The following is a 16,248-nucleotide window of genomic DNA, read 5'->3' as shown; positions in this document are numbered from 1 at the left end:
AAAGACCTGAACGACAACGCCCCCAGTTTCCCCAGGGCTCAAGTGAGGGTCACCGTCAGGGAGGACGCTGCCCCTGGGACCGTCCTGGCTGCCCTGCCCGCCTATGACTTTGATATGGTAAGTTAGAGGGTATCTGTAATCTTTATTTTGGAATCATGAATTTATTGTTATTATTATTATTCTTTATTTTGGAATCATGAATTTATTGTTATTATTATTATTATTAGTATTATTGGAAAAACCAATCCAGCTATGTAATTGTACATATATTTAGAGTTTTATCTTTAAATATATGTACATCTAGCTGACCAACCCGGCAATGCCCGGGAAATCTCAGATTGCAAGTGTTGAAAGGTATTGGTGTAGATCTGAGTAATGTTTAGGGCAATTTTAAATTGTAATCAAAATAATGTTAAATTGTCGTTTTATCTCTCTTTGTTATTACTGTTATTGGATGATTTGTTACTAGTGTATTTGACAAAAAGAGTACACAATGTTTGAATTTCATCAACAGAAGTTTAACTTTTAGTTTGTCTATGTTTGTCATTATCGTTTTTGATGATTTTTGTTCAGTGTATTTGACAACAAGAGTACACTATGTGTCAGTTTAGTCAACAGTTTTACATTATTGTTTTCCATCTTTATTACCGTTTTTGGATGACTTTTAAGTCAGATAAAAAATAGCACACGATGTTTAAATTTAAAAAGCAGAATTTAAAAATATTATTATTTCATTTTTCGTTATTACCGTTTCTTAGTGAATCTTACAAAAAAAAGAGTAAATTTTGTTTATCTTCAACAATTTATAAGATTTCTACTCGCCGGGATTTTAGTGAAAGTATTGATCACAGAAACTATTTCGTAGAATTCTTTACCTCTGAGGTCACGTGTACTGAACGATGAAACACCCAAACCAAACATCCCCAACAGGAAGGCAAACAAGGGGTGGAATACAGCGTCGTGGGTGGCTGGGGAGCGCTCACGGTTGACGAGACGGGCGTGGTGAGCTTATGGAGGGCGTTAGACCGGGAGGCTCCCGAGGGAGCCCTTGGAATTGCCAACGTGATTGCCGTCGATCGGGGAACGCCTCCCTTGTCCTCGACGGCAACGCTCACCGTCAGCGTCACCGACGTTAACGATTGCCCGCCCCGTCTGCTGCAACCGACCGTTTTCCACGTGGCTGAGGGCGGGCCGCCCATGCTCCTGGGCGTGCTGACGGCTACCGACCAGGACGTGTGGGCGTTGGGGCACGGGCCGCCCTTTTCCTTCACCCTTTCTCCGTCTAACTCGGAAGCGGTCAAGGAATACGTCGACATCAAGTACTCTGCACGTGAGTGGTATCTCTCTCTCTCTCTCTCTCTCTCTCTCTCTCTCTCTCTCTGCTGTACGTATATAGTACAAGATAAAGTATGTAAATCTCCGTCACTTTCAGTACGAGCTGTTTGATATTCAGGGAATGGGAAAATTTTATTGCCGTGTGCCCGTGCTATGCTATTCACATGTGCGTTATATTTTGAGAGAATTGAGAGAAGTATTTCAAAGGAAGGGTCTCGATGTCAAGGAGGCGAGAATGTTCCAAAATAGGGATAAATGGCTCATTGCATGCAAGGGGGTTCGATATGCTGCTGAAGAGGCCTAAGTATAGGTGTCTAGAAGCGATTAGTGGGGAGACTGGGCTATAATTCCACCAAAAAAAATGGAAAATCTAAAATAAAGAAAAAATAAGTATCTGATTCCCACCAAAAAAAATGCAAATCTAAGAAAAAAATAAGTATCTACAAGTCCACAAAAAAAATGAGAATCTGAAAATATATAAGTATCTATAATTCCATCAAAAAAATGAGAATCTAAAAATATATAAGTATCTATAATTCCACCAAAAAAATGAGAATCTAAAAATATATAAGAATCTATAATTCCACCAAAAAAATGAGAATCTAAAAATATATAAATATCTATAATTCCACCAAAGAAAATTGTAAATCTAAAAATAATAAAAAAGTATAAATCCACCAAAAAAATGAAAATCTAAAAAAATAAGTATCTAAAATTCCACCAAGAAAAAAATATCTTCATGGCTTATTCTGAAGGGAAAAAAAAAAAAAACATTATTTCCCTCCACCTTCAGTTTTAGACAGTGGCCGAGGAGGGGCGGAGGTCTGGACGAAGGACATCTTGGACCGGGAGCAGCATCGGCAGCTGGTAGTGGAGATCCTGCTGAAGGATGCCCAGGGTTTGTCCGGCACTCAGACCATCACCATCGTCGTGGATGACGTCAATGACAATCCTATGAGGCCCGCGTCGAAGACTGTCTACCTTTGGAAGACCCAGGTACAGTATATTGATTTTTTTTTTTTTACTTTATTCTAAAGCTCTGGGTACATGTAAATGCAACATCGTGTATATTATGTAGTGCATGAGTATATTAGCCGTTTAGATTATGTATAATTCCGATTCATTTGTGTGTGTGAATGCTTGTGTCCTTGGGACGAAAGCTATCAGGTTCATTTTTTTGTAAATTGCTACATAAATATATTTGTGCCTGCTTCAATTACATGACCGAATAAATAGTTTTTAAATACGTACTTGCACACATACATAAGTATGTAGCAGGCTGTATACTTATGTATATATCTGTACATTTGAAAAAATTACTAAAGTATGTATGCGTGTATTTATACATCGTCTCTTCAGTGACGCCGTTGAAATGTGCACAAATATACAGTATTTAAATAAGAAATAACAAAGAAATCAATTAGACACCGTTCATCCAAATCGTGATGATTTTCAACTAAATAATCCATCTTCAACTTTCCTATTCACGAGAAAATCAAAGAGGCTTTTAAGCCGAACGCCTTCGTTAGAATATTGGAAAAATAATTACCAATAATAATAACAATTATTATTATTTTCTCCTGTTTTCCCTTAAAAGACCGGAAGTTCAGACGCCCCTCTCGGGCGAGTGTACGTCGATGACCCTGACGACTGGGACGTCCAGGACAAGAGCTTCCATTGGCTGGGACAACCCCACCCCCTCTTCTCGCTGGATTCCAAGAAAGGGACAGTCCTCGCCTCCAGTCAGGTCAGGGAAGGAAGGTAAGGTCGCGAGGATTTGTGGAATGTGTATGTATGTTTGTATGTATGTATATATATATATATATATATATATATATATATATATATATATATATATATATATATATATATATACGCGACCCTTCACTTGAGGCAAGCTCCGTGGCATTACCTTCATTTTATACATAGCGTCACGTTTCATATGTTTCGTGATCGAGTTATTCATATATATATATATTATATATATATATATATATATATATATATATATATATATATATATATATATATATATACATATATATATATATATATATATATATATATATATATACACATATATATTTATACATACATACACACACATATATGTATAAAATGTTTTACAATATATATGTGTGTGTATATATGTGTGTGTGTGCATGTAGGTCTATTACTGTATATATACACATACTATATATGTATGTGTGTATGTGAGTGTATGTGTGTGTCTATATCTGTGCGTCTACTATGTGTGTATAGGGTTGATGGAGTAGCAAAAGCAAGCCAGAACAGTGGGGCGAGACAAAAAGGAAAAGGACACCATCCATCCACGTAGAGGGATTCGTCATGCTGATGAAGCTTTTTGGGGGGAAAGAGAATAGAGGAGATTATTTTCTCTCACGCCGCGATTTCATCTTCGTTTCACCAATGGAAGTTTGACGTGGAAGTTATCAAGGTCTTTTGTTTATATTTGACTGAGGTTAATGTGTGTTTATGTATGTATGTATATATATATATATGTGTGTGTGTGTGTGTGTGTGTATGTGTGTGTTTATGTATGCACATACACACTGCCACGCAGAAACGTCCCCGCATAATGCAAGCGTGTATGAAAATGCTCTGCAGGCAGTAGCAAAAGCAATTTCACGGAATCCGGAGATTCATTCACTGAACTGCCCGAGTTGAGAGAGAGAGAGAGAGAGAGAGAGAGAGAGAGAGAGAGAGAGAGAGAGAGAGCGCTTCCTTTATTACGTAAATTTAGAGCTTAATTTTCCACGCTTTATGCCTGCAGGCTTTGGACCCACGAAATGTCTCGCTTCCCTCTTCAAGTTTGCAAAAAAGATAAAAAAAAAAATAGACGTAAAAAATCTTTTGTACTTACCTTTTTCCTTTTGTTTCCTTGTGTGTTGCTCCTCTTTCCGTGAAATTCCCAGGGCTTAGCTGACGACGTTTGGGTGGAGGCAGTGTTGTCGCCCCTGTCTGTCTGTGTATGCGTTGTGTATATGTGTGTGTGTGTGTGTGTGTTATTAGCATTGTCAAAATATCTCGAGAATGGATAGCGGATATTGGTGAATAAAACGTCGATAGTTACTGCAACTGTTCTTTTTTAAAATATTCCTATGCTCAAAATGCTTTCAATAATGATAGTTATAGCTGTTTAAATGCTTTCAATGATGATAGTTGAAGCTCTGTTAAAAATGCGTTCAATAATGATAGTTATAGCTCTGTTTAGAATGCTTTCAATAATGATAGTTATATCTATTAGAATTGCTTTCAATAATGATAATTATAGCTCTGCTAAATATGCTTTCAATAATGGTAATTAAAGCTGTTAAAATGCTTTTAATAATGATAGTTATAGCTGTTAAAAATGCGTTCAATAATGATAGTTATAGCTCTGTTAAGAATGCTTGCAATAATGATAATTATAGCTCTGCTAAAAATGCTTTCAATATAATGATAAAGAAATTAGTAAAGATGATAATCATGATTATAACTCTAAGGACGTATCATTATCAGTATTACTGCTAATGCTACTACTACAACTATTACTGTAGAACTTCTATTCCCCTTTTATTATTTATTATTATTATAGTTTTTCTTGGTATAATATTTCTAGCAATAAAGTCAGTAGTTTATAACTAAGTGTGCTTTTGAAAAAAACAGACTGAATTTGCTTACTTTGCGGATAATGACAGTGCTATTAAAATAAACGAGAGAGAGAGAGAGAGAGAGAGAGAGAGAGAGAGAGAGAGATGATTATGGCTCAACTTATACTGAGTCCTCCCATGTCACAACCGGCTTTATCCCGATTCGAATGTGAAGTTTAGCATATCAATAGAATAAATTTACTTCAATAGGCAAGGCACACGGCAGTGTTATTACTTCTATCGTTAATAGTATCTCATCCATCAGGTTTATTTGCAAGTGAGTGAGGCTCAAGTCGGTCTTAACCGTCCGTTTCTAAAAATTGGAGATGTACTAGGGATGAAGTCTCGACCTCCATTCATTTCTTCGCTACTTTATCACAAAAATATTTGTCACAGGTCTTTCTAGTTCTAGGTTAGACTCGGGCCTTAAAACTTGTATTAGTCGCCCTCGTCCTTTTTGGGGTAAGATGCTGTAAATGGAATTTGGAGTGGTTAAAAATATTACAGTGTTGATTGGTAATAGAGAAAAGGCATTGCAGTGGATGGTGAAAGAAAACTGAAACAGCCCAAGCAACAGTAAGCGTTTAGAACGAGCGGAATCTTATAACGATCGGTTAATGACATACGCTATAGAAAGCAGGAACGAAATAGAGAATAGACAAACGTTATAGAAAGCAGGAACGAAATAGAGAATAGACAAACGTTATAGAAAGCAGGAACGAAATAGAGAATAGACAAACGTTATAGAAAGCAGGAACGAAATAGAGAATAGACAAACGTTATAGAAAGCAGGAACGAAAAAGACAATAGACAAACGTTATAGAAAGCAGGAACGAAATAGAGAAAAGACCAACTTTATAGAAAGCAGGAACGAAAAAGACAATAGACAAACGTTATAGAAAGCAGGAACGAAAAAGACAATAGACAAACGTTATAGAAAGCAGGAACGAAATAAAGAATAGACAAACGTTATAGAAAGCAGGAACGAGATAGAGAATAGACAAACGTTATAGAAAGCAGGAACGAAATAGAGAATAGACAAACGTTATAGAAAGCAGGAACGAGATAGAGAATAGACAAACGTTATAGAAAGCCGGAAGGAAATAGAGAATATACAAACGTTATAAAAAGCAGGAACGAAAAAGACAATAGACAAACGTTATAGAAAGCAGGAACGAAATAGATAATAGACCAACGTTATAGAAAGCAGGAACGAAAAAGAGAATAGACAAGAGTGAAAAAATAAAGGTTTGAAAGTTACTAAATTTAGATGTGGGGAGGAAAGGGGAGGGGGCCCTTGAGGTTAAGAAATGGAGAGACGCAAGGAATTTGTGTAGAAAAGTTTTGCTTAAATGAAAATATGAATTACGGTCTATTGAAGTGGTTTGATCTTAGTAAGAAGAGAATATAAAAACAAAAAATGCCCGAAGTACTGAAATGTTCTGCTTTATGTACAATAAAACTTAAAATTACTAAATTGAATACAGACGACGCCTTTTTAAATTGGAAAGGTATAAGAATATCTTAGTTTTACCAGACCACTGAGCTGATTAACAGCTCTCCTAGGGCTGGCCCGAAGGATTAGATATTTTTACGTGGCTAACCAATTGGTCACCTAGCAACGGGACCTACAGCTTATTGTGGGATCCGAACCACATTATATCGAGAAATGAATTTTTATCACCAGAAATAAATTCCTCTGATTTCGCGTTGGGCGAGTCGGGATTCGAACTTTGAACCACCGGATTGGCAGCGGAGTGCGAAAACCACTCGTCCAGCGAGGAACTGGAAAGGTATTAATTTGTCAGAAAGCTACGCAAATAACCACAGTAAGATTAACCTCATGTTTATGTTTATGGCAAACAGGTATGAGCTGCAGTTCACTGTGGACGACACCGTGTGGGGCCAACGCGACGTCTCGGCGAACGTGTCTGTGGTCGTGCGGCTTCTGACGCCGGACGCCCTTGCACATTCCGCGCCCGTCGTTCTCTCGCCCACCGCGCCCGAAGGGCTCACGGCTGGGTGGACCCCAACGGTGAGAGTCATCTCTCTCTCTCTCTCTCTCTCTCTTTTATCATATCTGTTTTTGCTACATATTTCCTTTTCTCTGCCCTGTTTTCAGTAGTACGTTCTTCCTCTCTGTGTTTACATGAGCTTTGGCTCTCTCTCTCTCTCTCTCTCTCTCTCTCTCTCTCTCTACATGGAAATTGTATCTGTCTCACTGTTGGTCTATCTACAATTCTTATTTTATGTTATGGAGTCTTATACCCATATGGTATTAGGGCTGTGTTTCAGACCCCTGTGACCAAGCGTTATATATCCTGTTAATTTTCCTAAAGTCGTTCTTTCGGTTTTCCCTCGAAGAGAGGCGGAGGAGTCCTCGGAAAACTGCTGAGCTCCGTCACGGAGATTCTAGAGAACTCGGTACAGTCCATCGAAATCGTGAGCATTTATGACGTCACCAACCTGACCACACCCCCTCATGCACCGATTCACTTTACGTCACTCGTGACGTCCTCGGACGTCTTATCGTCCTCGTCAGCTTCTTCGTCTTCGTCTTCCTGGTATACGGTTTCCTCGTCGTCAGCGCAGCAGAACGTCAGCGTGGCCCAGCCAACGCCTCCTCCCTCTACGTGCGTCTGGATCAGCGTTGTGGAGAAGGGAGGGCGGTATATGAATCCTGTGAGGATGCAGGGAATGCTTGGTCTCCACTCCAGTAAGGTGCGAAGGTTCACCTGTATTGTGTGAGAGGCGCTTGATTTACATCCTTTCTTTCACAAAAATAGAAAGTAATATTAATAATAATAGTAACAGTGGGAATCATCTAGAAACAAAACTATGGATGGTTGGAAAGGTTTTTATCACATTTTACAACTTCAGATATTTTATTTTTAAAGAAATGGTATAATGATAAGAATGGGATTCATCTAGAAACAAAACTTGAGTATGGATGGCTGAAAATGTTTTATCCCAATTCACAACTTTAGATAGATTTTAAAAGATAGTAATAATAACATAGGCATTCATTTAGATAGTAAACTGAATATGGATAGTTGGAATAGCAAAAGCTTTTTACTATTTATAGGTACAGGTAAAATTGCAAAAAAGTAGCCTTACCCTCTCTCTCTCTCTCTCTCTCTCTCTCTCTCTCTCTCTCTCTCTCTCTCTCTCTCTCTCTCTCTCTCTCTCTCTCTCTCTCTCTCTCTCTCTCAGTTGGAGGCTGCGACGAACCTTACCGTTAGAGTCGAGACCAGAAGAACTGTGCTCAACCGGGACACAAGCAAAGCAGGATCGAATTCCGAAGAGGAATCTCCTCTTGAGGGCGATGCATCTACGCCCATGTTGGTCGACCTGCCCGATCCATCTTCCGCAGCTTCCAGGGCTCCTCTCTCACTCCCTTTTCAGGTAATGTCAGCCTCTGCAGAGTCTCTTTCAGTAAAATTTATTGTTAGTTGTTATATAGATGGAAAAGGTGTCTGAGTACAGATAAATTTTATCCCATTGTAATGGTAACACTAACAAGAGTAAGGGAAGTACACTTAGTGAGACATGGAGAAACCAAGGGACTGAAGTTTCGGAACATTTAGCCAGCATATTTATGATGGAAGCAATAATTTTGTCAGATAAAAGTAGGAAAACTCCAAAAGCATGAACAGACAATCGTTCAGTAGGGTATTTACTGTGTGTGAAAGAATTACATTGTTGTTTAGGATCTTGCAGATGATCGTTTAACTTTTATACTGTTGAGTACTGTACACTATATATAGTAATCCAGCTGATCTGTCAAAAATGTAAGAAATATTAACCAAACATGCTCTTTTATAAAAACACCCATCAGAGATTATATTAATAGTTCTTCTATGTAAAATAAATCGTTTTTTTTGCCACAGAGTTTTGTGTATTAGTTTCTTGTGATGAAATTAGAACAAAATAATCTTCTTTGCCAAAATGACAGCATCATTGTTACACGTAGGTGGTGGACACAAACTCGACCTCCCTGGTCACTCCTCATCTTACTTATGCCACGCGCTGCAGCTCTGAAGAGCCAAAAGCATGCACTCCCCTCTCTTGCTTGAATGGTGGAAGGTGTATCAAAACTGTCCACGGTAACAGGTGAATATATCTTGTTTGTTTTGGATTCTTCCCATTTCCATATCTTATGCTCTTAGTGTATGCTGTCAAAGGCAGTGGCTGACAAGCAGACGACATACACTTTTATATTCAGTGCTTATATTGTGAAGTACAGTGTATTCATTATGTAACATAATTCTTCGCTGTCCTCTAGTACCCTGATTGCTTCTGCAGCATTAGAATTAAAACCAAGCTAATAGCAGCATCTAATTGCTCCCAGGTGTGTCTGTCCAAGTGGATCATGGGGTTTCCAGTGTAAAGTCCTTTCTCGCACCTTCAATGGATCTGGCTTTGTGTGGATCCAGCCCATACCTGCGTGTCTACCAACGGTGATTTCTTTTAGAATTCTGACACAAAAACCAGAGGCCCTTCTTTTCTATGCGGGACCTCTTACACAGCATGCGAGATATTCAACTTCGACAGCAACGCCTCTCCTTGCTCTTCAGGTTGTACAAGGCGAGGTCCAAATGTTGGTAGAGGGTGGGAGAAGCCCACTGAAACTACAAGTGGGTACCCTGGTCACTGATGGGAACTGGCATGTAATACATGCAAAGCTTGATAAACAGGTGGGGAAATATAGTGAAGTTCATGACACTATAGTATTTAACTAGTTTTTGTTGTTACGTAAATACAAATCTGCCGTTGAAATGTTCTGGTTTCTGTAATTGACATTTATAATCCTTTCTTGCTTCTTGATGTAAAATTTATTTGTATCTGTGAACTGACTAGCTCCTTTTAATTATGCGGTTTCCTTTTATGTACATGTTTTCAGGGGGCTTCACTGATGGTGGACTTGTGTGATGAAAGCTGGGAAAACAAGAGTGTGGATGACTCGCACTGTGCTAGTAGGATACAGTGGAGGGATCCTGGCGATGCTGAATTGTGGGTAAGCTCATTGCCCATTCAACTGGGTGGATTAGCTCATTCGCGTCCAAGTTCACACAGCCACGGGTGGAAGGAGGCTCCCACATCTCAGCCATTGGAGGGTTGTCTCTCCCAGCTGGTTATAAATGGTCAGGTGAGGTAAGGTCTTTCTTCTTTTGAACTTGAACTCCCTTGCTTCAGAGATGAATGCAGTTAGTGAATTTAAGACTGTTTAAAGTAACCTTTAGTTAAAATTGATGTTTTTTAGCCATATCCATTGCGTTATGAGTATTCTTCTTAAATGAAAAAGAGAGTGGAGTTGAGAACCCTATTTAGATAGGTTATCAGGTTCTAGATGGGGTAGAGTATGTCAGTTTTTCCGGGAATTGAGAGAACAGTAAAGTAAGGTAGTCAATGCAACATGGATGAATTGGAGATAGCTAAACTATTGGTGAATGAAAATGTCCTATTGAGGGAAAAGAGTTAAGATTAGTTCATTATGTCTGTACTGTAGTGCAGCAGAAACACTGTCAGTGACAAGGAAAATTGAGGAGATTTTGAAACTTGTAGGCATAGTATGTCAAGATTCATGGCTCAAGTGCAGTAGGGTAGGAAGGTTGTATTATGACTGACAAATTGGTAGCAATATGTGGTGTCCAAAGTGTGGGAAACTGATATCTCAAAGATTGATATGTTTGGACATGTGATTAGAGGGGATGAGGAACATTTGTTCAGAAAGAGCTGCAGATATGGAAGTAGCAGGCTAAAGACGTGTAGGAACTGAATATAAAATCTAACTCAGAGTTGTTGACCTCAAAATTATTCAGTTCCCCATTGTTTTTATGATTACTGTTTTTTAAATTGATAATGATAATTATAATCTTCTTTTTGCTGTTTTTAACCATTTTGAATATTTAGAACGAAGCTCTTGGCTATAGGCAGTGAAGGGAAAATAAAATGCTTATTTTAAGGGAATGGAGCAATGCTTATGGTTCCCAGAATGAACCCAAAAACGTTAAAAAAAAAAACTATTTTACTTAGGTGTTGACCTCATACAAAACTTGTGTCCCTATGAAACTTGATTTATTGAGAATTATATTTACCAGCAGATACTTGATCACTTGAATCTTAAAGATAAACTTGGCTAATCACTGTCTCAGCTATGGATTATGATAAAGTCTCTGACCTCTTTAGTGGAGGGAAAATTTTAACTTTCCTGTGTATCATGTTACAGCTGATAGATTTGGGGGAACCTGCTCTCAGCAGAGGCAGCATGGCAGGATGTTTACCACAAGAATCCGCGTGTGCATATGGCATGGGCGCTTGTGGTGTTAGAGGAACCTGTGTTTCAGGTCTTGATAACCCTGAATGTCACTGTGATCCTGGCTGGTCAGGCAATAAGTGTGAGCAACCAACGATGGCTGCTAGATTTGGTTCCAAGTCCTTCATGAAAATGACACTATCCTTCACCCCTGCATCAAAGGGGATTAGTGTTCAAGTTAGGGTCAGAACTTGGGGGAGGAGATCAGGTCTCATACTTCGCTTGGGATTGCAGCCTACGAAGGACAGCATTTCCCTTCAAGTAGGTTTATTAGTGCTTGTTTTACTCTTGATAGAAAATCATGAAATTGCTACAGATACCATGCTGACTAGTTGTTCATGTCCTGAGAATTGTATATTTTTATGCTAATTTTGCACAAAAGAATTTTCCATGCGCTCTTGAGTGCAAAACATAAGTATTATGCAGAGTAAATTTTCTTTTCTTACCTACTATAATTCTAGTTACTATTCGCTTGCTGTATTGCAGTTAAAGGAAGGAATTGCCTGTGCATCACTGATCCACAGAGGAAGATTATTGAAGTCCGTTTGTGTTGAAGGATACCCAGTAGGCGATGGGCAGTGGCATACTCTCAGAGCAGAATTTCATGGTAACAATATGATTGTGAATGTCGACGACGGAGATGGCTTGAGGCAGAATTATTCTCTTCCTACTTTATTTGAATCTCAGTCAATTGACCATTGGAGATATTACCAGTATCCCAATAATGTTGGAATTCCACCGACTGTCCCGAAAATTGAGCTCAGTGATGGACTAAGTGTTGGTGGTCTACCCGAATTCAAAGATGAAGATACCATTAGCGTAAAAGAGGACTTAGACAATAGTAAGTGATATCGCTGGATTCATTTATTTTGATTTTGATTTGCATGTTTATTAAATGTTGTAGCAAATTATTTGTATACTGGAATATCTGGAGTAATGTAGAAAACACATTTAATGAATTTGGTACACTTATACCTTTCACAAAAAGCTTTCTTTATTCTCTTCAAACTAGCATGCTTAGACGATCTTCGCATATCTGGCCAGCCAATACCTTTAGTACCAACACTAAACAAAACCACGTGGGTAGAAGTAACAAGGTCAGAAGGAGTTGTTTCAGGATGCAGTGCTACCAACGCTTGCCTGAGTATTTCATGTTCTTCACCATTATCTTGCATTAACAACTGGGGCAGGCCCATATGCAGGTAAGGAGAATTACCTACTTCTGACAAGTCTCTCCTGTTATACTTGTAAACCAGTACACTAGTTATGTAGTACGTGTATGAAAAAGTAACTTCTGCCGTTCTGGTTTCAGCTGTGGTCCCGGGCAGCAGCTTATTGGTAACGTGTGTGAAGATGTCAATGAGTGCCTTTGGCAACCTTGCCTCCATGGAGGCTCCTGTTATAATGCGGATCCAGGGTTCTTGTGCTCATGTGGCCCAAGCTATTCAGGAGAGCACTGCCAGTGGAGAAAGTACAATAATTCCCCTCATCCACTTGCTGGACCTGCAGCGTTAGCCGTCATAACTATTTTCTTGTTATTCATGGGTAGGTCAACTTCCTGTGGTATTTTTAATTCAAATTGTCTTTTATTGGTTTGAAATGATGCAGTGGGAAGTCATGACATATTGCTCGATGCTCAGAACTATTCTCTTGTATTTTGGCCCAGTCTTTGTTGGTGTGTTCCTCACCTTTCGCCTGAGGCGTCACTGGTTGGAAAGGAAATTAGCATCCGGAGGGGGGAGGACCCCAGATGGAGCAGAAGATCTGAGCACGGAAGAGGCAACGATTATTGAGGTTAAAGGAGGGACTGAAGAAGGGGGAGGGGCGGATGCTGTCCATAAGAAGATGGAACCCGTTCAAGAGATTCATCTAGAAAACTTGCATCTTGGGTCGCCCAGTATTCAGACAGCTCATCGGTGCAATGGTAAGGAAGGAGGGAGGGATTATGAGGATTCAAAGAAGTGTATTCTTAGCAATGCTTAAACATCAGCAGTTATGTTTAATTGTAACAAAGGTGCATGCGAGTGTGCTTACATACGTATATAGTATGTGTCTCTGTGTGTGTGAATTGAAAAGAATAATTCTTTTACCCACAGAAAAAAATTCTTCCAAACCTGTCAGTCGTAGACCCAGTAAAGCTTCGTTATTAAAAGCAGCGGCCATTTTAGGAGACCAAACAGCAGCCCTTGGGGATGCTTACCCAGCCAAAGATGACTTAAGAGCATATGCCTACGAGGGTGAGGGGTCATCTGCTGGATCACTATCTTCTGCATTGTCAGGTACTTTAAACATTTATTTTTTTACTTTTTCATACTACTTTTCCTTACCTTACAGTTCTTAGTTTCAAATTCCAGTTAGATATCACAACAGGATACACATAAATTTTCTTCCCCGTAATTAATGTTGGCATAAAGGTTGAAAACAAAAGCTATCAAAAGACAATGAAGTGGAATTGGTCTGCATCTGTCTGATTATTTGAACCAAAATTCAGAGCGAGTTCACGTCGGGCGATCACAAAGAAGAATTGATGTTTCCTACCTTCCAAACCTTGAATTATCGTCCTTGCCTAGCCTTCTTAGATTTTGCCTCTGCACCCTATCCTCTGGATCTCCCCGAACCTTTGCGTTCTCCTGTTGTGCACTCGACCCAAAATTCTTCATGACAATTATCCAATCGGCTATTTTCAAGAATTCTCTCTCATACGAGTGGCTCTAAGAGCAAGAATCCAGTCTGGCATCAGGCCAGCTTTTTGCCAACAACTGCGATAAGTCAGTTAACACTTGAGAAGAATGTATCATTGATTATATGGAAATGCATATCTTTACCTTCAAGCTTTATGCTGACATTTAACTTATAAAAGAAGATTGAAAAAAATTATGAATAAAATTGCTTCCATTTTCACAATCTGTGTTGATCCAAGATTGAAAAAACATGTGCACCCATATGATAGGTAACGCCCAGTCAACGTTTGCATGGAACGTTATATGTGTATATACAGGAGTGCCGTTGTCCCTCACGCCCTGCTTAATCTCTCTCTCTCTAGAGTTAAAAGTTGAGAAACCTGAGGAGACCGTGGCTCCTTTGACGCCCGCCTTCTTGGACGTCATGGATCTCCTGAAGACATTACCGGACGCCACCAGTGGTTTTAATCCTGATCCTCTCGATCAGACGGAGGTCGTAGGGCCTCCGGAGAGCGGTGGCTTTCGTTCCATAGGGGCTAGTCCTGTTAAAACGTCCTTCCAGGCAACCGTCCTGCAAGGTAAACCCCATTCGGCCACCCCAGTGAAAGCTCGTCAGGAGGACAGGAATAATGGAGACACCATTTCAACGTTATGCTGACGTCCCGCTATAGGGCCTGAGTGAGGAGATACGGACGGGCATCTCGTGCTGGTGGGGCATGAGAAATTTTCCAAATAAATTTTGTTTCTTAGCTACGAACCGTTGTCTTAACTAAAAAAAAGCCCATGCCATTGTATTGAAGTCAAGAGATAGGTTCTTGCAGGGCAGGTGTATGTATATCGCGCGAATATGTGGCTGTTAAATTTCCACAGTGTCTAATTATACTTGAAATTTACAGGAAAACGTATCGTCCACTGGCCTGTGTTCGGTTATTTCCGGATGTACTTTCGATTGTAAAACAGGAAATGATTTATCAAAAGGTTTTAAGTAACCCTGAAATTGGCATAGATTTGAAAAAGGAATAATAAATAACGCAGTCGAAAAAAACTGTACAATATGTTTTCAGTGTCCGTCTTCGAAGGCCAAAATTCCTCAGATGGGGAAAATTGTGCTTTTATGTGTATAAAAAGTAAGCGCCTTGGTGTTTATACCCCCGAGAGCCAGTTAATTACATCTTCCTTGAAAGGTTTGAGGGGGAGACACAAGGCCCCAAGACGTGTGAAGTAAGATTAAGGGTATCACGGAGGATTGCTTCCCTAAATTCAATTTGATGCTGGAGAGGGAAGACGACGGAGTGCCCATAGGTTTTGCAAATAGGTTTTGCAATTTGAAGCGAGTGGCGTTCTGCATACACAAATATGCCCTCCCTTCATGCGGATTTTGAGGAAATCTATTTGAGATATATACGTTACGTTTTGAGACGAACCTGATCAACAAATGTGTACGTGCATATGGTTCATACGCGTGACAAGTAATACTTGCATGTGTGGGTACGTGCGTGTTTGTTTTCCCTCCGAAAAAGATGTATCTTGTGTTAACACAGACCAATTTGTGATGGTTTTCAAAGCTGCTGTTTTAACATCCCAGATAATTTTATCAATGTTTCTCCACTCTTGGTTTGTTAGTCGCTTTTTGAATGGTTCAGTATCAGATTTTTCATATATATGGTCTTTTTTTTCATGTTTTTTATTTCATTTTCCACGTTCATATTCTCTTCTTGCGAATTTCCACTGTGGTCAGTTAAATGTTGGTGACTTCTAGTGGCATTGGGTATACACTGTCATTGACAAGCGCACATTGTATAAATTTATTAACACGAAAACTATGTATAATATATATATATATATATATATATATATATATATATATATATATATATATATACTACTTGTATTCCGGGAATGCCACCGCAACAACTGATGAGAAACAGATCAAGAGAAAACATATTTCAACTCGCCATTGACGAAATGAGTATGCATGCAATCGAGAAAGCGTGAAATGTCCCCACAAAAAAAGTATTTCATGGCAACATTCAGATTTCATGTATCATTAGGAGTTTTATACATTTACAGAATATCGGAAATAAAATCTCTCCATGGAATCGAACTCTTATTAACCCCATTGTGAGAATAATGAGGGTCATTTATCCCCTCATTGTGTAGGTCGTAAACTGGATGGTTAGATAACACCGTCTTTCATTATTGCGGGCCCCCTCCTATTTATTCTCTCTCTCTCTCTCTCTCTCTCTCTCTCTCTCTCTCTCTC

The 16,248-nt window shown here is 39.2% G+C and overlaps 1 protein-coding gene across 1 annotated transcript in view; it reads left to right on the top strand.

The window, feature by feature from the left end:
• Window positions 1–15,795, top strand: part of LOC135206003 (putative neural-cadherin 2) — an 87,465-nt gene extending 71,670 nt beyond the window's left edge. Inside the window, 17 exon segments of the mRNA XM_064237174.1 lie at window positions 1–117; window positions 931–1,330; window positions 2,129–2,331; window positions 2,933–3,096; window positions 6,855–7,023; window positions 7,353–7,709; window positions 8,202–8,393; window positions 8,962–9,101; window positions 9,340–9,685; window positions 9,892–10,137; window positions 11,218–11,565; window positions 11,791–12,145; window positions 12,317–12,506; window positions 12,617–12,849; window positions 12,971–13,228; window positions 13,401–13,583; window positions 14,348–15,795. The exon segment at window positions 1–117 is cut by the window's left edge and continues 1 nt beyond it. Of these exon segments, the coding sequence (XP_064093244.1) occupies window positions 1–117; window positions 931–1,330; window positions 2,129–2,331; window positions 2,933–3,096; window positions 6,855–7,023; window positions 7,353–7,709; window positions 8,202–8,393; window positions 8,962–9,101; window positions 9,340–9,685; window positions 9,892–10,137; window positions 11,218–11,565; window positions 11,791–12,145; window positions 12,317–12,506; window positions 12,617–12,849; window positions 12,971–13,228; window positions 13,401–13,583; window positions 14,348–14,643 (4,197 nt within the window). The 3' untranslated portion in view covers window positions 14,644–15,795.
• Window positions 15,796–16,248: the final 453 nt, after the last annotated feature.

This window comes from Macrobrachium nipponense, chromosome 29 (genome assembly GCF_015104395.2).
Source record: "Macrobrachium nipponense isolate FS-2020 chromosome 29, ASM1510439v2, whole genome shotgun sequence".
Taxonomy (NCBI): Eukaryota; Metazoa; Arthropoda; class Malacostraca; order Decapoda; family Palaemonidae; genus Macrobrachium; species Macrobrachium nipponense.
Note: the sequence above shows the minus strand (reverse complement) of the source record. Positions and strands in the feature narration are given on the sequence as shown.